Here is a 24,923-nt window from a genome sequence, read left to right as displayed (position 1 = left end):
TAGTAGATTCAATGACAGTATTAACCAGTCAATGAGTGACCATTTGTCTCTATTTCAAATGTCAATTTTGTTTATTAGGCTATTTAACCTTTGTCTTTCATTCCTTTTTTGTACTTCCCCCAACCCCAATCCCCAATCCCCAATCCCCTTGGTAGCATTAAACAAGCTCATAGTTTTAGTCTTATGGTTGGTTACAATGCTTATATTGTCTCAATGTCCCAATTGTCTAAAAACAGATCTGGGACAGTATATCTACTAGGCTTTTAGCCAGGTTCAACCAAATCATGCAAAACTCAGGAGTCTAATAAACCAGAGATTAGAGGCTGTGATGTCTGTGTTAATTTGCATCTGAGAATACATGCTCATAGACAAAGAGATAAACAGAGATAAAGGTGTAATGTTTGTGTCGTTCGCAGCAATAACCTCCTGATGTAGATCAGCAAATTTTAATTTGTAATATTGCTGTGCATGGGGGTGAACGTGCATAACATTTATGTGAACGTGATTTAACATAGGATGAGTTGTAAAATCAGTCAAACCAATTAGAAATGAGCTACACTGATCACATATGAGATGACAGCAAGTCTGTGTAAAATAATAATAAAAAAAATAACATAAATAAATAAATGAAACATTATGAGCGTATGAGCGTAAAATGTGAAAGAAAAAAGTAACAATGTAACAATGTTTATCTTAGCTGTTAAATTAGTACCCTACAATATAATAAGTATTTTAAGGTATTAATAGTAAGGTACATTTTTGCACAGTATAGGCTCATGTTAATCTTGCACAGTTTAGGGTTGTAAATTTATAAATGGGTAAATTAGATAAAATATAATCAAATAAATATAGGGATGTGGTTTTAGAAAAGCAAAAGCTGTTACAGGCATGTGTTACAAAATGTGTTACTCCCTGGTCTCTAAATACAGTTTTATCCACAACACAGCTAGCTTATCATGAGTGTTGTGAAAGAATAATGACACTCCACACACACACACACACACACACAAAAACCTCTATAAGCCGTTAAAATACGCTCGAATAACTCCAAGAATGCAGAATAACGAGAAAAAACGAAGCCCGGAGCTGCATCAGCAGGTAGGGACACGGCTGAGGGTGGGGACGGGTGGAGGAGGAGAGGAGGGACGTAAGACAGATACCTCCCTTATAGACATCCACAAACCCAGCAGAAGCGGGCTGCAGTCTCATCTCTAAAGCAAGAACCCGACACGAACTCAACCCAACATCGCAATGGGATCTTACAGGACTTTAACTTTGCCGCTTCTCAGTTTGTTGGGATGGACGCTGATCTCTGCCTTCAACCTGGACGAAGACAATGTTATCAGGAAAACAGGAGATGCCAACAGCTTGTTCGGTTTCTCCCTTGCCATGCACCGACAACTCAGACCAGCTGATAAAAGAATGTAAGCATTTACTTATCCTCTTTGGAGTCCGGGTATCGTGTCTTTCGTGTGGAGTTTATTCCACATTTAATAGTATGTAGCTGGATTCTTTTTGGCAGTATACACCAATGCACATATGATATGCTATTCTCATAGGAAATCCACACCTGACCTTAATGTTAAGCCTCAAGGCATATGCGCCCCCATGCACTGCTCCACATTCCAAGCAAGTGCATTAGATAATGTGACCCAAACAATTAGTTCAACCGAAAATTAAGCTAGGCTACTCACTCTCATTTCGTTTTAAACCCATAGCATATGTTTCTGCGGAAAACAAAAGGAGAAGTTTCGAAGAATTACTTTTCCATGTAATTAAAATGTTGACTGAAGATGCCAAATTTCAAAAAAGGCGAAGCTGCAACATCACCAAAATATATCATAGCATACTCGCGCGCTATATTCGAAGCAAAACAGTCATTATGTAAACAAAAAAACTGAAATGTAATTTATTATTCGCTGATAATCTTAACATCCTCCCCTAGCTCTTCTTAGATCGTTCACGACAGGAGTAGCATGTCCGATTCGTGAACGAGTCTGTTTCACACGAGTCGGATCTTTTAAACGAATCTGTAGTAGATCTGATTCGGGGTCTGAATGATTCGAACAGATTTGTTTCTCGCGATTTGCTATATGGTGAAGAATATTAGCAAATAATGCCATTATTTTGAGTTTATTTCTGAAGCTGTATCACATGGAATATAGCACAAAAGTCGTGTAGTCAATTTTAAGACACTTTTTTGGTGTTTTGAGGGTTGACACTCATGGAAAATGGAAAACGTAATGTAATACGGATTTGGAACAGTATGAGGGAGAGGAGCTTAAATATTGACTTTAGGAACATTTTTATTTGAGACTCTGAGGTTTATGTCATTTCAGGGCATAACGTTATCCACCCACTTCTGTGCTCATTACTGGGAAATAAGTTCTGCATGCATATTTAGCTTCATGGAGCTCATTAGAGATGTCTGGTCTCCTTCTCCTTCCTCGCTGTGGAGATGTCTGGTCTCCTTCATCCTTTAATTTTAAACCTCTTTGACCTCAAGCACTTCAAGGATTAGACTGTAGGTGGGATCCTTAGTACTTAAGGTTATTTGAGATTTGCAGACTATTGAAAGTGTTTCTAGAACGCATTTTATGGAATTGACAATTTGATATTGTTTTGGTGGTTCACTAAAAAACACACCCGTGTTGCCTTGGCAGCGTCAGACATGCATTGTAAGTTTCAAGCCTAACACACAAGTGAAAGAATGTGTGCAGAAGCCTGTAACTCATTCCTGAACCTCACTGCTGCCATCAACCCTGGCAGCACAGGAGAGAGACTGCCAGGATTGACCTCATGTTTGTCCTGCAGAGAGTGAGTCTACCAGTTATACAAGGGACTGGTGTAGAGTTTTGATGTGTTAGATTTACATTTGCATTTAGTTATTTAGCACGTTCTTTTATACAAAGCAACAAATGTAGAACACCACATGCTGTTGATCATACAAGAGCCAACAATACTTGAATTAGCACAATGCCAGGTTTGATGATTAAGCAAGACTACCACAGAAACAAAACTGCGGAAAGCAGGAAAAAGAGGGAACAAGAAGATTATGAGAACAGCCTTTTATCATAGTTGTGGTTATATGTCCAGTAAAATTCAAACATCATACTTTTGGTTATCAGAATAACAATTTAAGAAAGACAAACTGTTGCTTAGTAGCAAACCTCACATCACCCACATTTTGCAACCCCTGAATTGTGCAATTCATATAGCAGCATCTTATTTGTATGGATTTATGATGTATTTCAAATATTGCAAACCACACCCAGTGTATGAAAGTCACATTTTTGTGTGTGTGTGTGTGTGTGTGTGCGCTCTGACTCATATCCTCAGTGTGTATCTCATGGGCTTGGCAGATTGGCTGGCTGTGTTGGAACACAACAAATCTTCTAGTCAGTAACACATGCCCTACAGGTGTGTGTATGTGTGGAGGTGATTCACATTACTGCAGGCCAAGGCAGGGCAGGATGTGTGTGTTGGGGGAGTGTAGCATTGATGTAGAATTCCTTGGCTTGTCATAGCTGGCAGGATGGAGCCGCTATTTGGTAATGTAGGCAGTGTGTGTGTTTGTCTGGCACCTTGACATTTATCTTGTGACAGTCAAACACTGTCCAAAGTTGGAAATGAGGAACACAAACCTGAGAAGTGATTCCGTTCTTATTCTGTGTGTGCTCACTACTAAAATGCATAATGCTGCTAATTAAAGGGGACTCGGAAAACAGATTCTCTATCTGAGCAAACCACCTCATACAGGCAGATACAAACAGACAATGGCTACTTTGTTAGTGGACACAAATGCAGAAATAGAGTAAGACACCTTGATGTTAAGTCTGGTACATGAATATATCAAATGTCCTGACCAGGACCTGATTTTTAAAAAAATAATTAAATTTTTTTCAAATGTTAAGTACTTTTATTTATTTTTCTACATTACAGATATCTCTGTCTACAATACTGTTTCTCACAGCTATAATAAGTATTATTTATCAATGCATTTTCCCCCAATGTCTCAGTCAAAGGTGTGGAATATTAACATGTAATTGTGGTCAGCATAACATAGGGAGGTATTGTCAGTACCCTGGAGTCTCATTTATTCTGTGTTACTCTTTGTGAAATGATCCTGTTGTAACAGAGAACCTGTAAGAATAGTGGGAAACACTATTCAGCAAGTGTGCCCAGATTTTAACTCAGGAGGCAGAACCTGACAGAAAGTAATTTTAAGATCTAAGCTCTCACTGAACCTGAGCCCTCATCTTGGCACCAGTAATTGATTGGTTTTGACTTGCCAGTACTTCACTGAAGCAGTCTGGGCTGGTGGTGCTTTCATAATGGGAGTTGTTTCACAAGTACATTGCAGCACTTTCTTTTCTTTTTGTTTTAAAAGATTTAGTTAAACAAAATGGTATCCACCAGTTCATTCAATAGTAAAATGTGTTCTGGGCAAGAGTGAAGCACCGCCTAGTCACCTGTCAATGAATCACTGTGATAAGGGTTTTAAAAGTTTGTGCAGAAATTAAATTAAATAAACATCCAATTGAAACATTCTGACAAGCCCATACATACACATGCAGAAGGCTTCACAGAACATGCAGTGACCTCAGTTCATGTAATGCTGGTATCCACCTAAAAAATAACAGTGAGCATTCAACCTGAAATATGTGAATTGATTTTAAATTGAGATTTATATGTCATATGAAAGCTGAATAAATAAGCATTCCATTGATGTATGGTTTGTTAGGATAGGACATTATTTGGCTGAAATACAACTATTTGAAAATCTGGAATCAGAGGGTGAAAAAAAAAAAAAATATTGAGAAAATCGCCTTTAAAGTTGTCCAAATGAAGTTCTTAGCAATGCATATTACTAATAAAAATGAAGTTTTGATATATTTATGGTAAGACATTTACAAAATATCTTCATGGAACATGATCTTTATTTAATATCCTAATGATTTTTGGCATAAAATAAAAATGGATAATTTTGACTCATACAATGTATTTTTGGCTATTGCTACAAATATACCCCAGCGACTTAAGACTGGTTTTGTGGTCCAGGGTCACATATGACATGCACCAACTTTTAGTGCTTGTCTTATTTATATATTTTTTACTTTGGTTGGCATTTATCCACCTGCGATAACACTCTGACATTTGTGAGTGATGTATCTAGTCACAAAATCACTTATTGTTGAAATCTGAGATCCTCCTTTTGAAATCTGATCACAAGTGGTCACAGGAGACATATCTGAGATGCATGTCCTGGTGCAAACAGGATCTGAGTGTCTGTGGGGGAAGGGGTGTTGTGTCTTCCAACTTTCACAGTTAACTTTGCTGTGTGACATATTTTGAAGGTTGAATCTAGTGTTTCCTCAACACGTGCTTGAACAATAATAATCAAACTTTAATCTAATTTGGCTTTAACATATGGTGGAACAATGTAGCCACTGAAAACACATTCAATATATACAATAATATGTTGGCTCATATCCCAGAGTGCAGTGGGTCCAGTCTGCATGGAAATGGGCTACTGCTTCCTTCCTGTGATTCTCTTAGCTTCCTGTGCAGGAGTAGGCATAAAGATTGGGCTGAATTTGTACGTCAGTAAGAACAGGCAGGTATTGGTCTTATTCATCTGTTACATTGCGTTGGCCAGTCTCAAGTATTATTAACCCACTGTAGTTTGCCCATTCGATGTGTCATTTCCCAATCCCATTGTCTCTCTACTTTCTCATTTCTTCAATCTCAAAAAGCCCATAGATTGAAATCGAACTGTTATTTACAAGTAGACACTGAACAATGCACATACATAGAGCAAAGAGCACATTAAATATGGTCAATGGCAGCATCATAGTAATTGCTTGATGCACCGGAACAAACTACATTGCTTCTTGTATATCAAGCAAGCATGTTTGAGCTTTTGTTCACCATATTTGATGGACTTCATGCATGTGCATTGTAGCCTCCAGTTTAGACCCCGTGATAAGGGGGCCCACTAAGGTCTTGAATAGTATAGCCTATTGAACCATAGAGAAATATCAAACCACCGAAAAGATCAAAGCTAGGCCCTGTGAATGTTAGCAATGAACTTGGCTCTATTCAATTCATATTTTGTGAATACTGACCCCTATTGCCTAAAGGGAGTTGGAAAGTCTTGTTCTCCAACAGCACCGTTGTTGTGCACAGTAGGTCAGGTAATATCAGTTTTCAGTCTGTATCTATAAGCCTGGAGTCTTTGAAATGTTTGAGGCACATCTGGAGCTGTAATTCAGCTGCTGTCAGACCGTAATGTGAACCATGACACTCCAAACCTCCTCAGCAGACCCAACTCTTGCACCATAGCAATGGCCTCCTCTGTAGATTCCTCAAAACATCAATGCTTAGCATTCCATGCAAAATTATGAGAGCGTGTTTATAAAATAGTTTGGCCTACTACAATATAACCATGATTTACTGCTTTTCAAATAATAACATGCTTTTAGTCGTATCAGTGAGTAAACAAGCGTGGGTTAAGAATTGAGGCAAAAAGTTTTGGATTAAATGCACAGTGTTCATGCCATATTGGAATTATCGTAGTTACAAGATGATACTACTCTGTTTCAGAAATAATTGTTTCTACAGCAACAGTCATAAATGCAAAAATGATTCCAAGTGTGGCTTTGTTTGTAATGACAGCAAAATTCATATTCTCTTGTAAAACCAAAGAAAGCGCAACAAGTAACACTGGCTATTGTAAAGTGGCACAACAGAAATGTGCGTAGAGATTGTTACTGTTAGCAACAATTTTGGTTGTTTTTACATGGTCTATATAATTATGTGTTTGACAAAGATATGAAAGGACAAGTTGGAAGCTCGTAATTACAGTAATTCTGACATGGCACAGGTCAAATGCACCATAATATTTAGCTAGCCAGAATCATTTTATTGACACCAGTGCCAAACACTCTTACACTTTGCATTAAAAGTTAATGGGGTATTTTGCTTTATTGCTGTTTAATGAAAAGATGAATTAAAATCAGCAGTTTGAAATCTATTTGGTCAAACATCTCAACACATGAGTGGCTAGCGCTGCAAGAGTAAAACATCTTGCGAATACTTTACTAGATCAGAGTAACGTTTTTCAATTTGCCAGGCCTGCAGTTTCTGCTTTCCTGTTTTATGAAATGCTTTAGAAGTCAAGACCATTCACTCTCTAGAATGAGTAATTGCTTAATTGCTTCTTTCTGAGTATGTTGAGAGCCTTACATTTTTAATAGATGAGACATATTTCTCTGAATGCCAGTGTCAGACTCTGGCCTCAGGACTCTCTCTGAAAAAGCTCTTAGTAAATAGATTACTTGTCCTCTCTGTTCTCCCCTCCCCCACCTCCACCTCTCTCTTTTCATTCCTTCTATCACTTAATCCCTCTCACTTTCTGAATCTTTCTTCTTCTCCCCTCTGTTGTTCTGTGGGCATTCTCTCTCTTTAAAGTTTCCAAAGATATGAAATAAAAATGTGCAATGTTCTTTCCAGTTTCATCTTTTTTTTTTTTTCTTGGAATTTGGGCTTGTTGTCTTGTAGATATAGGCTAACTGTAACGGAGCAAACCATCTCAATAGTGGTAGTGAGGCGTATCCTTGTTGTGCTATTCGTTACATCTCTCTGGGGAGTGATTAATGGAGACACATTACATTACCCACAAATCAATTATGGGGTTGTTGTGGAGTAGGTCAATTAACATAAGGGATGCTGATCCAATAACAAAGCTTTTAATAAAATGAAGGGGTTTTGTCTGCATTCATTTTAGGAAATATTGCGGCTCCAGAGTATAAATCAACCTGATCATAAGAAAACATACTTATTTTCTGAGGTGTAAGAAGACTGCATGAAAATGTATGAATGAGACTGAATTTCAAATACAAATTACATAATACAATATGAATTTGAAACCAGTTTGCAAAACATAAAACAGTTGTGAATTGCTGTTGACTGTGTGTATGAATATATTCGTATGAATATGTTTGTCAGTAATATCTTTTGTTGTTGTTTTTATTTACTTTTATGGCTAAAGTTAATGGACACTAGAACATTCTTTGTTGAGTTGTAGGATGTGTAATGTGTAATATGGTGATTTTCAGGCCTGTGCATTGCATTAAATTTAATGTAATCATGAACATTTTCATCAGATATAGCAATCGGTATGCTCTCAAGAGTGCAATGAATAGCAGGTATTCAGTGGCTATTTTTGCCCAGCACAAAAAAAGTTTGTGTTGCCCTTTCAGAAAAACAGTGCTGTCTCTGTCTGTTGGAAAATGTGACTTTAAAGCTATTCTCTTTTTTTTGTGATCCAGACAGATCTTGGTCTATATAGTTGTTCACTCACAGAAGGAATTAGTAGTGATTGTTGGAATTATCTGTAGATCAAAGCATGAAATGAAAGGAATTCCCCCCCCCCGTGGCTTGAGTATACATAGTACGTTAGAGTAGTAATAATATGCACCTTTTAAGGGGTAGATAGTAAAATGTAAACGATAAAGTCCCATGTCAAGCTGCTGTACCCCTAAAAGTAGAACAGTGTATGTATCTAAAGAGTTCTAGGACATTGCCAAGTGCTTTTACTCTTCCTTCAACTCTTTGGTGAGGGTATTGTGGGAAATGTAGGCTTTTCTTCTGTCAGACCCTTTTTGTCTATGCCCACAAAGAGAGCTTGTGTAGCTAAAATCTGTGAAGTGTTGGGATGAATGTTATCGCTGAACCAGTCAATCCAAAGAAGAGAAAAGAGGCTTTGACTCGCATAAATGAAGTGAAACCAGAGATACAGCCTTTGGTGGTGAATGTCCTAGGTTTTCTGTGGACTAAATTTCTTTTATTCAGAAGAGAAAAGATATTCTCTGGAGTTTTTCAGTTGAAAGAATACAAAGAGTGAACAGAAGACTTTCCGCCACTCTCTAATACACAGTGCACAAGTAGTGTGTCCAGACAATGGCTCATTTTCTATGTGGGCTGTTGAATCTGCATTGTTTCCACTGAAGATCCTACCGAAGACCCATGTGGGGAGAAATAGAAGATAATAATGAAATGCTAGAGATGCTTGAGCCATTTGCTTCATAACACGTTGTCCATATTTAATGAACAAATATCCATTTATAGAGTTTGAAATATTGCTCCGAACTTTCATAAGTGGTTTGTTGTGTGTGCAACTAATGACTGAATCGGTGTAAACAGATTTTCAATTTATTAGGACTATTATGACCACCAATCTGACCACACTGTTGATCATGTTTCTCAAAAATGCCATTTTCTCAATGGAAAACATATTAAAACACTATTTACACATGATTCTTTTTTGTTATTTGGAGCTGCATTGGCATAAGAGGGGGAGTCAAAGCACATTGCAGATTTGTAATATGAAATTCAATATATTGCAAATCCATGAATACATTTCTGTTGGTTTACAGGTTGCTGGTTGGTGCCCCAAAAGCTAGAGCATTGCCCAGGCAGAGGTCAACAATTACGGGAGGCATGTACAACTGTGACATAAATTCTCTCAGTCAGTCATGCCAACGAGTGATGTTTGACAATGAAGGTAAACTCAAACACATGAAAGTAAGACACATTATAATGAGTTACTGCATGTGTTAAGTGAGCATTTTTATTGTGCATGTAGAAAACCTGGCATCTGAAAATAAGGAAAACCAGTGGATGGGAGTTACAGTACAGAGCCAGGGACCTGGAGGAAAGATATTGGTAAGAGAGAGAGAGAGAGAGAGAGTGTGTGTGTGTGTGTGTCTGTGTGTGTACCTGTTTTTCTATTCAGGTGGGGACTTAAACCTGAATACACACAGACTCATGGACACTCGTGTCACGGTGGGGACCTAAATCGAGGTCCCCATGGGTAAACAAGCTAATAAATCACACAGAATGAAGTTTTTGGAAAATCTAAAAATGCAGAAAGTTTCCTGTAAGGGGTAGGTTTAGGTGTAGGGTTGGTGTAAGGTGATAGAATATACAGTCTGTACAGTAGAAAAAGCATTATGCTGATGGAGAGTCCCCACAAGGATAGCAAACCAGACGTGTCTGTGTCTGTGTGTGCGTGCATGCTTACATTATGGATGCACCGTTATTAAAATTATTGCCAGCACTAATTGGTAAATGGTGCAGAATATTAATGATACACTATTTAATCTAAATGAGTAAAAATAAAATAGTGCTGTCAAATCGCATCCAAAATAAAAGTCTGTGTTTACATATATCGTGTACTGTGTATATTTATATGTATATATAAATACACACATAGGCTACAAGTATATATTTCAAAAATATTTACAGGTGTATATATATATATATATATATATATATATATATATATATATATATATATATATATATATATTAGGGGTGTCAACGTTAACGTGTTAACTCATGCGATTAATCTAAAAATTTTAACGGGTTAATATTTTTTTAACGCAAATTAATCGTTTAATAAGGTTTGACCCCAACTTCTTCCCGTCATCGCAGCACGGAAGGTTATCTATCATTGTGTGATGAGGGTGCAGCGAACCAGTGTTGCCAGGGTAACGGCACAAGTATTTTGAAAATACAGTCGCAGGAAAAATTACAGAGCCGTGGGTTGCGGTTTTTTGGGCTACTTGAGACGAATGTGTACATCTGAAATGCTAATTTGTGCGGCGATATAAAAGGCTATAAATAGCATATTTTAACAACAGTAAACGACCAAATTCCACATGTGATCGTAAAAGGAAGTTATTACAAACACTCGATGGTGGTTTGAAGTGAGTTCTGAGTAAAAGTGTATTAATCTCATAAATTGTCTTATGAAGCATGACGCTAATATTGGAATATTAGCTCTAATGCAGCTGCAGAACAGGTCCAATTCTTCTTCATAATGCATTTGGTCATAATACTTCACGTACGGTCACAAGAAAATGTTTTGTTGTATTTATTTAGAAATACTTTTGATAATAGTTGGGTAAATGTATACTGGGATTGAAGCGATGTGGCTTGGTAAATGTTTTATTGCCAGTATAAAGGCTGATAATGGCTGAATAAAAACAAAAGAATAATAAGGATTATGTCTCGTACCTGGCGGAAGTGTGAAAGGTTCTGTTTCCTTAAACTGTTTTTCAACACATTTACAGGTAAATCCTAGTATTTTAAATTTGCGATTAATCATGATTATTGTTTAATCGATTGACAGCACTAATATATATATATATATAATATGATTTATATTATATAGAAATGTAAATATTACATATACGTAAGTATACAATTATGTGTGTATATTAATATATACATATAAATACACAGAGTACACACACACATATATTTGGATATAAGATTAATCGCGGTTAATTAAAACAACAACAACAACAACAACAACAAAAAAACTGAAATCACTACAAGTGAATTTAGGAATTACAGTGTACAGTATAAAAAATAGATATTCATTTTGAGATTTTCTAAAGATGACAGCCAAGGTAATCTAAATGTAAAAATAAGGTGAAAAATGTTTTAAGGTCAGTATTAAAAATGTTTTATTCGGCAAGGACGAATTAAATTGATCAAATGTTACAGAAGCTTTTTTATTTCAAATCAATGCTGTTCTTTCGATATTTAGTAAACTTAAATACATTTGAAAATATATTACAATAGAATAATGTTATTTTAGACTGTAATAATGTTTCACAATATTTTACTCTATTTTTGATCAAATAAATGCAACTTTGGTAAAAAAAAGAAAGTTACAAAAAAACAACCGTTTTTTTGTTTTTTTTTAAACAATAGTATATAGCTGAAATATATGGAAGCCCGTTTCCGCCACTGAATAAAAAAATAAAAAAGGTTATTGCGACTTTTTATCTCAGAATTCTGAGATATAAACTCGCAATTCTGACTTTTTTTCTCAGAATTCTGAGATATAAAGTCGCAATTCTGAGATATAAAGTCGCAATTCTGAGATATAAAGTCGCAATTCTGACTTTTTTTCTCAGAATCCTGAGATATAAAGTCGCAATTCTGAGATATAAACTCGCAATTGCGACTTTTTATCTCGCAATTCTGACTTTTTTTCTCGCAATTGCGAGTTTATATCTCACAACTCTGACTTTCTCTCACAATAGGAAACTCCGTGTAAGGCTTTGCAGTGCTTTGTTCAATTTGCACTATCAAAATGAACTAGATAAATGCTGCGTCCGAATATGATTGTTGAACAAACATACAAATGACTAATTATTCTCCATTTCTGTGTTCTGCGCTCGCGGTTGGACAGTACCATTACCGCCGGGCAGGGTGCGGGAGGGGGGACGGCACGCACAGCTTTCAGACACAATATTCTTCATTTCTTTATATTTCTGCGTTTGAGGCAGCTTCTATCGCGTTATTTTAACAACAGCTGTCAAGTAAAGGCGTATTATTGTAACATGAGTGAGTATATGAATGCACGCAGGTGGATTTCCTTCACTCGCATAAAACGCGCTTTCATCTCTGTTCTTGCTCTAGAATTATCTTATCTCCTGTATTTAATGTTGTAAGATATCGACCAAGCAAGACATCCCCAATGAAAATTGTAAATAAATTAAGGATTCTTTATTAGTTATTATTTTAAGTATTTTTTTTAATTATTTAGTCAATTATATATGAAGTGCTATCTGAATTTTTCTTCTAAAATGAGCATTTTCTCAGGCTCCTATGTTTATGTTCAGTTATTTCACTTTAATGACAATGAAAAGAAGCTGTACCTGAGAAAATGCTCTCATTTTAGAAGAAAATTTCAGATAGCACTTAGAGGCTTTTGCATCTGAACCCTTCATATATAATTGACTAAATAAAAAAATAAAAAAATAAAAAAACTTAAAATAATAACTAATAGGCTACTAACTAATAAATAATGAATCCTTAATTTATTTACAATTTTCATCGGAGATGCCTTGCTTGGTCGATATCTTACAACATTAAATACAGGAGATAAGATAGAGCAAGAACAGAGATGAAAGCGCGTTTATGCGAGTGAAGGAAATCCACCTGCGTGCATTCATTCACACTCATGTTACAATAATACGCTCTTTACTTGACAGCTGTTGTTAAAATAACGCGATAGAAGCTGCCTCAAACGCAGAAATATAAAGAAATGAAGAATATTGTGTCTGAAAGCTGTGCGTGCCGCCCCTCCCGCACCCTGCCCGGCGGTAATGGTACTGTCCAACGGCGCAGAACACAGAAATGGAGAATAATTAGTCATTTGTATGTTTGTTCAACAATCATATTCGGACGCAGCATTTATCTAGTTCATTTTGATAGTGCAAATTGAACAAAGCACTGCAAAGCCTTACACGGAGTTTCCTATTGTGAGAGAAAGTCAGAGTTGTGAGATATAAACCGCAATTGCGAGAAAAAAGTCAGAATTCTGAGATAAAAAGTCGCAATTGCGACTTTATATCTCAGAATTGCGACTTTATATCTCAGAATTGCGACTTTATATCTCAGAATTCTGAGAAAAAAGTCAGAATTGCGAGTTTATATCTCAGAATTGCGACTTTATATCTCACAATTCTGAGAAAAGAAGTCAGAATTCTGAGAAAAAAGTCAGAATTGCGAGTTTATATCTCAGAATTCTGAGAAAAAAGTCAGAATTGCGAGATAAAAAGTCGCAATTGCGGTTTATATCTCAGAATTGCGACTTTATATCTCAGAATTGCGACTTTATATCTCAGAATTGCGACTTTATATCTCACAATTCTGAGAAAAGAAGTCAGAATTCTGAGAAAAAAGTCAGAATTGCGAGATAAAAAGTCGCAATTGCGAGTTTATATCTCAGAATTCTGAGAAAAAAGTCAGAATTGCGAGTTTATATCTCAGAATTCTGAGAAAAAAGTCAGAATTGCGAGATAAAAAGTCGCAATTGCGAGTTTATATCTCAGAATTGCGACTTTATATCTCACAATTCTGAGAAAAGAAGTCAGAATTCTGAGAAAAAAGTCAGAATTGCGAGATAAAAAGTCGCAATTGCGAGTTTATATCTCAGAATTGCGACTTTATATCTCAGAATTGCGACTTTATATCTCACAATTCTGAGAAAAGAAGTCAGAATTCTGAGAAAAAAGTCAGAATTGCGAGTTTATATCTCAGAATTGCGACTTTATATCTCAGAATTGCGACTTTATATCTCAGAATTCTGAGAAAAAAGTCAGAATTGCGAGATAAAAAGTCGCAATTGCGAGTTTATATCTCAGAATTGCGACTTTATATCTCAGAATTCTGAGAAAAAAGTCAGAATTGCGAGTTTATATCTCAGAATTCTGAGAAAAAAGTCAGAATTGCGAGATAAAAAGTCGCAATTGCGGTTTATATCTCAGAATTGCGACTTTATATCTCAGAATTCTGAGAAAAAAGTCAGAATTGCGAGATAAAAAGTCGCAATTGCGGTTTATATCTCAGAATTCTGAGAAAAAAGTCAGAATTGCGAGATAAAAAGTCGCAATTGCGAGTTTATATCTCAGAATTGCGACTTTATATCTCACAATTCTGAGAAAAGAAGTCAGAATTCTGAGAAAAAAAGTCATAGAAATATCCTTTTTGTAACTGTGCAAAAAAGTTTTTATTTATTTATTTTTTTAATTTATTTCTTATGATTGTTTCTTTTAGTTTTTTATTTATTTATTTATTACAGTTTTATGCTATTTATTTCACTGATTTACATCAAACTTCTGCTGTCTCTCTCCAGGTCTGTGCGCATCGCTACCAGCGACGCTTATTTGTGAACACAGTTCAGGAGCTGCGTGACGTGACGGGTCGTTGCTATGTACTAAGTGAGGACCTAACGATTAATGATGCCGCTGATGAAGATGGAGGGGATTGGATGTTCTGTAGCGGGAGAAACAGAGGACATGAGCGCTTTGGATCATGCCAGCAGGGTCTCTCTGCCACATTCACAAAGGACTATCACTACCTGGTGTTTGGAGCACCGGGGGCTTACAACTGGAAAGGTATTGGAGGACAAGTTGGATTAGAGTGCTTGTATGTATGTTTGTGTTGAAGTATAGTTAAATCTCAATATTTAATGTTAAGTGAAAACCCAGTTGTTATGGGAAGGTCGAACAAGACCCATAATTCCCCACATCCCTAAATTTTTGCACCTTCACGACATGTTCATTTTATTTTTCAGTTCATTGCATCTGACATATTGTATTTTATCCCCCCTTTTGAAACTTCTTTTCTGACATCTTTGCTTCACCTCTTCACTCATTCACTTTCTCCATCCTCAACCCTTCACCCTTTTCCTTTCCTTTTCACTCACTCCTCCGCTGGGTGGATGTCAGGAGTGGTGCGGATGGAGCAGAAGAACAGCTCTCTGTGGGACAGCTTTGATGACGGCCCATATGAAGTTGGAGATGAGGGCCGACTTGATCCAGACCTGGTGCCTGTCCCTGGTAACAGTTATTTAGGTGAGTCCATCATCACATGACATTCTATTCATCATCCATATCACTCGATCCTTGCTCCATCATGCGACTCAGTCTCGCTAAAGAATTCTGGTGTGTTTAGGAGGATGTATAAACGTTTTCAGCACAGGCATAGAAATAGATTGCTTTTCCTATCTTTTGTTTGGTTTTAATCCATTTTAGGTCTGGTTGGTTGTTTGTGCTTTATTGGGTGCAAATCTTGTTTGTGTAAATGTAGGTGTGCTGTTCATGACTAGCATATCCAGTAGCCATCCTGATCAGTTTGTGTATCAGTCACCTCCCCTTCAGGTGGCAAAGGAGAACGTTTACGATGTGGCCTCCAATAGCTATTTAGGTTTGTGGGATTTCACGGACGCCAACTTGATCAATTATTTGCGTTCAACCTACATCCTATACATTGTGTCCTTTTAGTGAACACATGTGAATGTTGTTGCTACATTATTGTTTTGAAGCTGTCTTTGTGTTGACATCCACATTGCATGAGCAAAACTGTGACATGAGTGTCCGAGTCAGTCAGAATCGTGCATGTTGGCGTTAATGTTGTTCATGGGTTTTATCATTGCATATTCCATCATCACTAAAAGATTATTCTTTTGGTTCACTAATCTTTACCAAATCTTCTAATTGGTTGGATCTGTCACAGGTTTCTCTCTGGACTCTGGAAAAATGCTGACCAAGAGAGGTCAGTTGACTATAGTTGCTGGGGCTCCAAGAGCCAATCACAGTGGGGCAGTTGTGCTGTTAAAGAAAGACGACGTTAAATCATCCATGTTGACAGCTGAATACATCCTGGAGGGTGCCGGACTTGCCTCTTCCTTTGGTTATGATCTTGCAGTGCTTGACATTAATGGAGATGGGTAAGATACAGTACAACAGAATTATATATTATATTATAATATATTATTTCTAAAATAGTGTCATTAAGCATATGTTTTACATGTGTGTTTTATTTGTTGTAGATCAGTGTTACTTTAGTAGTATTTATATACTTTTATTTATTCATAAATTAGCTTTTTTATATATATATATTTTCTGTTGTTATAATTTAAGTTTTAGTTAATTTATTATGTGGTTTTGATATTTAATTTTTTTAATATGTCTGTTTAGTTTTCATTTGTTTTTGTTGTAGTTGTAGTAATTTGATTCTTCAAATTAACCTTTTTTTTAGAGACAACATTTCAAAATGTTGTTAAGGTTTTTTATCTAAGGTTTATTTTTATTTTATTTTATTCATCTAATGTTTGTTTTATTTGATAAATTTTATTATTCCAGCTTTATTTCGAATTAAAGTATTTTAAAATTTTTAGAGTTTTAGATTTATTTATCAATAGCTACGCTAGATGTATAATTATTCTGTACTGATTATTAAAACAGGTGGCAGGACATTGTAGTCGGAGCACCTCAGTACTTTATTAAGGACGGTGATATCGGTGGGGCCATCTATGTCTATCTTAACGAGGAAGGGGCTTGGGACAAGATCACCCCCAAGAGAATTGAGGGAGCTGCTTATTCCATGTTTGGTTTGGCTGTGGAAAACATGGGAGATGTGAACCTGGATGGTTATCATGGTATGTGTTTAGTATATAGTCTCTTTTATGAATACAGCTAATGCAAAACATCCAGAACCAACAGATTCAAGAGAAGAAAGGATGCCGTAATATACATCAATTAACATTAAAACATTTCTATGTTAATGGTGATAACCACAATAATATTTGGATGTAATATGTAACAAATTTTCTTAATGTAATCCTGCTGTTTTTCAGATGTTGCAGTTGGTGCCCCATATGACAGTAATGGAGCTGGAAACGTATATATCTTCCATGGTTCACCTCAAGGCCTTAAAAAAGCCCAGGTAAAGCCATATATTCACTTTTCTTTTCTTTCAGTTTTCCATCAGTATTCACTCATTGATTTTTCAAATTCAATAATTTCAGCTTCTTGAAGGACAAAATCACAACGTGAAACTCTTTGGATACTCTCTTGCTGGGAACATGGATTTAGACAGAAATAATTACCCTGATCTGGCTATCGGATCTCTATCTGATTCAGTGTTTGTGTACAGGTATGATCATATTGATAGACAACCTATAATGATTATTAAGGATTTTTTTTTTTATAAACAATTTAATTACATTTTTATTAACATGAATTTTCATATCTCCTCGTTTTATTATCATTATCATTATTATCATTTATTATTTATCTTCATTTAGCAATATGGATGAATGATTAAATGCATTAATTATGGGTCTTACACTATAGGGCACGGTCAGTTATCAGCATTGAAAAGACTGTCACCACCACTCCAAAGGAGCTAGACCTCACTCAGAAAAACTGTGGAGACACTATATGGTGAGAAACTATAATCAAAACAAGCAATCCTTATTAAATGAGCAAACAGCCAGTAACCCCCATCTAAAAGCAAGGTTTTATTGTGTTTTTTAGCCTTGATGTAAAAGCCTGCTTCAAATTTTCAGTCAAACCCAAAACCTACAATCCTACTCTGAGTAAGTACATGTTTCTAGTTTCCCTTCACAGGTAAATTACTACTCAGTAATTCTTATCTCTCATCTCTGTAAACAACTGGCAACATTTTGTTATTGCTTTGTTTGACCTTGTCTTTTTTTCCTTCTTTAGAGGTGAAATACACTATCAAGGTTGAAACTGAAAGGAAGAAACTTAGTCTTCCTTCAAGAGTCATCTTCAACAATCACTTAGCCAATGAGTACGAAAGCACAGGATCCGTAGAGCTCTCGGGTCAGGGCACAGAAAGCTGCGTTACCAGAGGCCTCAAACTGCAGGTACAGCAGGTCCCATTCAGAGGGGAAAATTACAACTACTGAGTGACATGATGTTAAATTGAGGACTTCAGAATAACCTTACAGGGAAAATAAATCAACAGGGGTAGTAAGGAATGGCAGTAAAAAAGGAAGTACTGCCATCTAGTGGTGATTGTTTTTACTTCTGAATTAAGGGCACGTTTGACGCTTTAGTTATGGAATGGCATTATGCTGCAAACAATGTAAAATGTTAATGTCTTTTAATAATGCAAGTATATTATGTACAAAGGAAACCCTAAAAGACAAACTGAGAGGTATCCCGATTGAAGTCTCCGTGGAGATCATGAACTCATCCACACGCAGGAAGAGACAGAGCGCTCTCCCTAACCTGCTTCCCATCCTGGACTCTAACCAAGAAGCCACCACTGTTACCAAGGTACCATCATCTTCTTAAGCAATCTTTGCATTTTCAGTGATCTACCATGATCTTATTTATAATATACGATATACACTGTCATTGAAAAATCTTACCAACCCCAAACTTTTGAATGTTTTTGAAAAAAAAAAACTCTTATTCTCACCAATGCTGAAATGATTTGATCAGATATACAGTAAAAACAATAATACTGTGAAAAATGTTTACAGTTTAAAGTAACTTTTGTCTATGTGAATTTGTTTTAAAATGTAATTTATACCTATGTTGCAAAGCTGAATTTTCAGTAGTCTTCAGGTTCACATGATCCTTCAGAAATCATTCTAATATGCTGATTTGCTGCTCAGGAAACATTTCTGATTATTATGAAGACTTTGTATTTTTGTATAAAGCAGCACAATTTTTTTATAACAATGCAAAAGTGATCTTTAATGTATCTTTTGTTCAATCTAATCCATCCGTGCTGAATCCTTAAATTCTTAAAAAAAAAAAAATCATGTTGACCCCAAACTTTGGATTATTTTTTTTTTATCATATTTTAATCGAAATATTATCATAGTATGTTGAATATTATCAAATGTATGTTGATTTTCATATTCATAGTGAACATTTTATTTCAATTTTCTGTTTGTTACTCTTAAATCCATAGTTTTAAAATGGTTTAGCAACAAGCGCTCAACTTGAACTGAAGTAAACCAGAACCAAACACGTCTACAGATCTCATTCAGTACGGATCATATTGGCTTTCAGGTTCAATTTATCAAGGAAGGATGTGGTGCTGATCTTATCTGTCAGAGTGACCTGCAACTACAGTATAAATTCCACACCAGGGAAAAAAACAGAGACATCTTTCATCCATTACCTGAGTAAGTTTTTATTCTTGTATGTTTTTTTTTAATGAAATGTCTACTATATCATGTTTTTAATATGTCGGAATTTTGGAAAGCATGCAGCTGCTCCCTCATGTCAAAACAAATGGCAAAATAAAGTGTCACGAAGAAGAAGAATTAATTTGAATCTCTTGGTTTTTCTCACAGGGAAAATGGAGTTCCCATCCTGTCTCTTAGTGATCAGAAGGACATCGCCTTGGAGATCAAGGTGGTGAACCAGGGTGAAGATGCTTATGAAGCGCAGCTGTCTTCCTCTTTCCCCAAATCCCTCTCTTATTCTGCCGTTCGCACTAAATCTGGTGTAAGTTCAGCTGCTAGATGTCTAACTTACGACCAACTTATTTATTGTTCGTTATTTTTATTATCATCAATATTTTTTATTAAGAATTTGTTTTGAAGTGCTCCTAAATCTTTACAGGATAAACCAGTCATCTGTCTAGCCAATCAGAATGGCTCACAAGCCGATTGTGACTTCGGAAATCCATTCAAAAAAGATGCTGAGGTGAATATTTGTATTATATTAGACAATATAATAGTTTTTTATTTGTATTTTATGTCATTACGATAGAAAAGCTCTATTTTTGGTGTTTTGACTTACATGTGAAAAAAAACAAAACTTTTTCAGACAACTTTTTACATCATTCTGAACACGGGAGGAATTTCTTTGGATACCACTGAAATTGAAATTGACCTTATGCTCAAAACGTGAGTAGCAACATAACTCTTGCCAAAGGCACAGTATCAAAACTTTCTTAGTATTTTCTTTTGTTTTTAGCATAGATTCATATTTCCATTTTTCTTGCAGAACAAGTGAACAGAAGCAGTTACAAGCAATCAAAGCCAAAGCCATTGTTAAGATCCAGCTGCTGTTGTCCCTCTCAGGGTAGGTTATCATTTCTCATCTTCTGATGGTGATAATATCAGTGTCCTTTATTTTCATTATCTTCATGTACTGTCATCATGTACCATCTCCAGCATTGCTAAGCCATCTCAGGTCTACTTTACTGGAGAAGTTAAAGGAGAGAGCGCAATGAAGTTGGCAACTGATGTCGGCAGTCCAATTGACTATGAATTCAGGGTAACTATTAGATTTCCTTACATAAAACTTAAGATTTTGTATATAAAGCATACATTTTGTACATTTACAATACCTCCTTTGGTTTGTTTAGAAAATATATCTTTATTTGCATACAAACTATCTTACATGTCAGTATTTAGAGTTTTTTTTTTTTTTTTTTTTAAATATATTGATTTGCAGGTTACAAATTTGGGCAAACCCCTTAAATCATTCGGCACGGCTTCTATGATTATTCAATGGCCTAAGCATAACTCTCAGGGCAAGTGGCTGCTGTACCTCATGAAGATGACCCCATCCGGTTTAGACAGCTTCAGCTGCTCCAATCAAGATGAGGTCAACAAACTCGGTTTGAAGGTAGTTCTAATATCTTGGTAAAAGTCACAGTTTTTGTTATTGAAACGTTGCATCCTTTTTGAAATAAACTGATTATTGTTCTGTCTTATGGTTATCTAGGAGCCTTCAGTGTCACGAACTAAACGTGAAATTGGGGAAACTCCTGCAAAAGAGGGAACAGTCTCTCTTTTTACTGACAAGAGGAAATACACAGTTTTGGTAAAGTCAACCAAACATGAAGAATACAATGCATTTAGACTAATAGACTAATTTTTTACATCACTCTACACTTAATAGCCCAACATGTGTTTTAACTTAGCAAATATTTTAAAAAGAAAAAACTGAAATGTCACATTGACAGAATTATTCAGACCCTCAAAACAATAATTAGAAGTATTTAAGCTTAATAATTAAGCAATAATGCAATAATGAAGTATTTTTGAATGCCCTGTATGTGTGTCCTTGAGCTGATATTCAGCGTCCTGTCTTCTTCTTGTGTTTTTAGTCGTGTGAGGACGGGGCGGAGTGTATAACATTCAGATGTCCTCTAACGGGAATGGACAGCAATGCTGTCATCAGCCTGAGAGCTTACCTTTGGAACGCTACCTTCCTGGAGGTGTGTGTGGCAGTTCGTTTTTTTGTGACCCTCATTTTTTTTAAATGGCATAAACTATTAATTGTATTATTAATAAAGTAATAAAATTGTGTTTTAACAAAACTGCTCCACTGCTTATTGCGTCAAGGTAAAAATGTCATGTGGTAGGATTAATTAATGAAATCCATAAAAAATACTTTTTACCTTTTAATCATCATATGAGATGTTCACTCATGTATTCAAGATGATTTTTTTCTTCGTATTTCATGACGGTTACATAAGATGAGGCATTACATTTTTCTTTTATATCATCAATATATAGCCTACAGATCAAATATTTCTAATAATTTGGCAGGTGTTATAACTAGATCCTTCTCCTTCCTTTTTAAATATTTTTTTCCTTTTCTTTATCATGGACACTATATGTCATTAAACTATCAATAAACTATTTCTTGCAGGACTATGCAAAATTGAACTACATTGATATTATTGTCAAGGCATCACTTGATTTCAAGACCTCAGCTACAAATGTACAGCTGAAAAATGAACCAGCATTGGTGAGGACATTTTCAGCTTCTATCCATATATACTTCTCCTTCCATGTTTTGATCAATTTGTCTTTTCTATCAAACTGACTTTATATGCAGGTCTGAAAACTCATCTTGAGGTGATAAATGCATTTTAATAAAAGACCGTTTGTCCTGTTACAGGCACGCATTACCGTGTTTCCAGAGCGCAAAGTTGCTCAGTACGGCGGTATGCCCTGGTGGGTCATACTGGTGGCCATTTTACTTGGACTCCTTTTGCTGGGCCTTTTGGTCTTCTTGCTTTGGAAGGTAAGATGATATGACTAAACTCACAACCAGACCCATTTAGGACTACCAAACCCTGTGTTTACTGTCACTTGTATTGAACACTGAAAACAGATTCTCAACATATTGTACTATGCACATGACATTAAGTATTTAAAACACAAACCTTTACCCCTTTTAGTGTGGTTTTTTCGGCAAAAGCGGCAAAGAACCTGAAAAAGAGAGGCTGACTTCAGATGCGTAAACAGAGAACGAGAACCTCTTTCTTAGGGTAAAAGATCTCACAGATCAAGTTGACCTGCGTGCTCAGAGCTAGCATGAAGAGTTAGCCCATGCTAACCCACTTTAGCCTGAAGCACGTGCTGCCTGTCAGTGCCTAGATGTGGGGTAACGGTGGAAGTTTCCATGGCTTTCATTGCTCAGACATAAGCGAAATGCTATGAGGAATGCAAACTAATCATGCGTGAAGTTGTTGGAAAAGGGTTTATACTTGTTTGCATTGACTCAGCTTCAGGTGCGTGTGACTGGGTATGACTGAATGTCTGAATCTCTAAAGCTCTTTGAAGCCTTTAGATGTGGCTTGATTTGGGAACTTGCGCATTTCTCTGGCCTGCTTGGGATGTTTCCCGAAGCATCTCTCTCGCTTTCAGCGCATACGGTTCTTTCTACAGCCAGATTCTTGCTTATCTTCTTTAAAACATTGAATGTTTCGTTCTTTCCTCATGCAAGGCATGCTGCACACACTGCAAACATCACTACGTCTTTGTTTTTTGCACATTTTCCTGTATAAAGATGCTGTTTAGCATTGTTAGCATTACCTTGGGCTAATTGTCTTTTTTTCTGAACAGTGTGGATTTTTCAAACGTACCAAGTATGATGACAGCGTCCCTAGTTATAATGCTGTGCGGATAAAGAGGGAAGAGAGGGGAAAAGAGCCGGGGAAAGAGGAAATGGATCCTCCGGAGAAGAAACAATGGATGACTTCTTGGAATGAAAATGAGAGCTACTCATAGCTAATTGCTAATCTGATTGAAATCAAACCAAAGACTCCCTTCCTAAGGCCTTTAATGCTTACTTTTGCACACACTGAACTTTTCTTACTGTTACTATTCCATCAAAACCTGAAAGGAAACATTTGAGCTTGATGGAGAGTGTATTACAAAATGGTGCCTGGAAGACGAATGATGAACAAGGATAAAAAATAGGTTTACTTGAGTTTTGTTCCATGTTGAGTGTTTGCTTCCATGTTCCACCCCATTTTCATATCACAGTTCAATTCTCATGCATACAGTAATGTATATACATTTAATGTATTTATTCTCAGCAGAGATTTCTGTTGTACAAAGGCCAAAGAGTTTTGTTTTATGAATGGCTTGTGTGAGTCCGGACTGCGTGGTTCATATTTTTTTTCTTATCTTGATAGCCAGCTAAAACTACATGGATGAATGTAAATATTTGTGTCTTTTTGGATTTTTTTTTTCTATTTGTTGCTTAATTGTTAAAACCAATCAGGTACATATTTTATTTTCATAGGTGTTTTTTTTCACTGTACTTAAACTACTACAACTGGGACTGATTTTAATAAGAACTACTTTGTTATGAACAGTTTGATATATTATCGGTTGACTGCCACAATCCATTGTAAGACCAGATTCTAAAGGTTTCTTTTAGTTTTTGAAGGTCATTTGAAAATATCATTGTATAAATGTGAAGTTGCTTTTATTTTTTTAAAACAGTACCTTTTGGCAATGCAATGCTCAAATAATGAAAAGTATTAATTCTGTATTAATTTGTAAAGTGGCTTGTTGAGTGGACAGTGGTGATGTCTGAATTTTAGCCACTTAACAAATGTATTAGCTCACACAAAATTGACACTGAAGTAACAAAACTGATTATTAGATATTTGGTATTCATTTTCCAAATAAAGTTTTGCTGGACCTAAATTTATATAAGAGGTGCAATGTTTTTAAACATATTGTTTTGGTGGTTTTGTCAGCTGTAAATATGATTTTTCTTTGAATATACCTTTAAAAGAAAGACACATGTGAGATGGTGCTGCGGACAGAAACAAAAGACATAGAGGGTGAGAACGTAATCAGACTAATTGATGGAATATAGAGACACGTAATGGGTCTGATAGAACAGATACCTGAACAGAAGGTATACAGACAACTCAAGATAGAGTTCCACAGCAGACAGTGGCTCTAATACTTAGCCCGGAGACATGAGCGCAGGATTAGTGATTGGCGTGAATGGCACAGGTGTTGTGCTGATAAACGGGCACAGACTTGTGTGGTAGACAGGCACAGAAACTGATGCAGGTGACGCAGACCAAGACTCATACTGAGGCATTCATCCAGACTTAGTGAATCCCCTCCAGTCTTTGTCTTACCAAGTCACTAATGCCACAAGCTCAAGCTAGTGAAACATGGTCTGCTTTTATCAGAAACTCAACTTTTTAATGTTCTCATAAAGTATTGACTCTTAGATAATAGTGACTATTAGATAAAATGTTGAGTTTTGTGCCTATTAGTG

At 36.1% G+C, this 24,923-nt stretch overlaps 1 protein-coding gene across 1 annotated transcript; it reads left to right on the top strand.

Annotated features, from left to right (window-relative positions):
* Positions 1 to 1,170: 1,170 nt before the first annotated feature.
* On the top strand, positions 1,171 to 24,340 carry itga6b (integrin, alpha 6b). The gene is made up of 25 exons (XM_058791019.1): positions 1,171 to 1,424; positions 9,441 to 9,568; positions 9,650 to 9,729; positions 14,726 to 14,987; positions 15,321 to 15,446; positions 16,108 to 16,321; positions 16,839 to 17,032; positions 17,231 to 17,319; positions 17,402 to 17,529; positions 17,730 to 17,819; positions 17,913 to 17,974; positions 18,105 to 18,268; positions 18,537 to 18,683; positions 19,431 to 19,546; positions 19,718 to 19,871; positions 19,989 to 20,072; positions 20,196 to 20,275; positions 20,376 to 20,453; positions 20,546 to 20,648; positions 20,829 to 21,002; positions 21,102 to 21,200; positions 21,487 to 21,597; positions 22,035 to 22,133; positions 22,287 to 22,412; positions 23,237 to 24,340. The coding sequence occupies exons 1-25, from the start codon at positions 1,252 to 1,254 to the stop codon at positions 23,399 to 23,401; spliced, it is 3,246 nt and encodes a 1,081-aa protein (XP_058647002.1). The 5' UTR covers positions 1,171 to 1,251; the 3' UTR covers positions 23,402 to 24,340.
* Positions 24,341 to 24,923: the final 583 nt, after the last annotated feature.

This window comes from Onychostoma macrolepis, chromosome 01, assembly GCF_012432095.1.
Source record: "Onychostoma macrolepis isolate SWU-2019 chromosome 01, ASM1243209v1, whole genome shotgun sequence".
Classification (NCBI taxonomy): domain Eukaryota; kingdom Metazoa; phylum Chordata; class Actinopteri; order Cypriniformes; family Cyprinidae; genus Onychostoma; species Onychostoma macrolepis.
Note: the sequence above shows the minus strand (reverse complement) of the source record. Positions and strands in the feature narration are given on the sequence as shown.

Excerpts from the sequence above, each read along its gene's own strand:
- itga6b (XM_058791019.1), top strand. The coding sequence starts at position 1,252 with ATGGGATCTTACAGGACTTTAACTTTGCCGCTTCTCAGTTTGTTGGGA. Across the intron at positions 21,201-21,486 it reads AGAGGAAATACACAGTTTTG|TCGTGTGAGGACGGGGCGGA; the intron begins GTAAAGTCAACC and ends TTGTGTTTTTAG. Across the intron at positions 22,134-22,286 it reads TGAAAAATGAACCAGCATTG|GCACGCATTACCGTGTTTCC; the intron begins GTGAGGACATTT and ends GTCCTGTTACAG.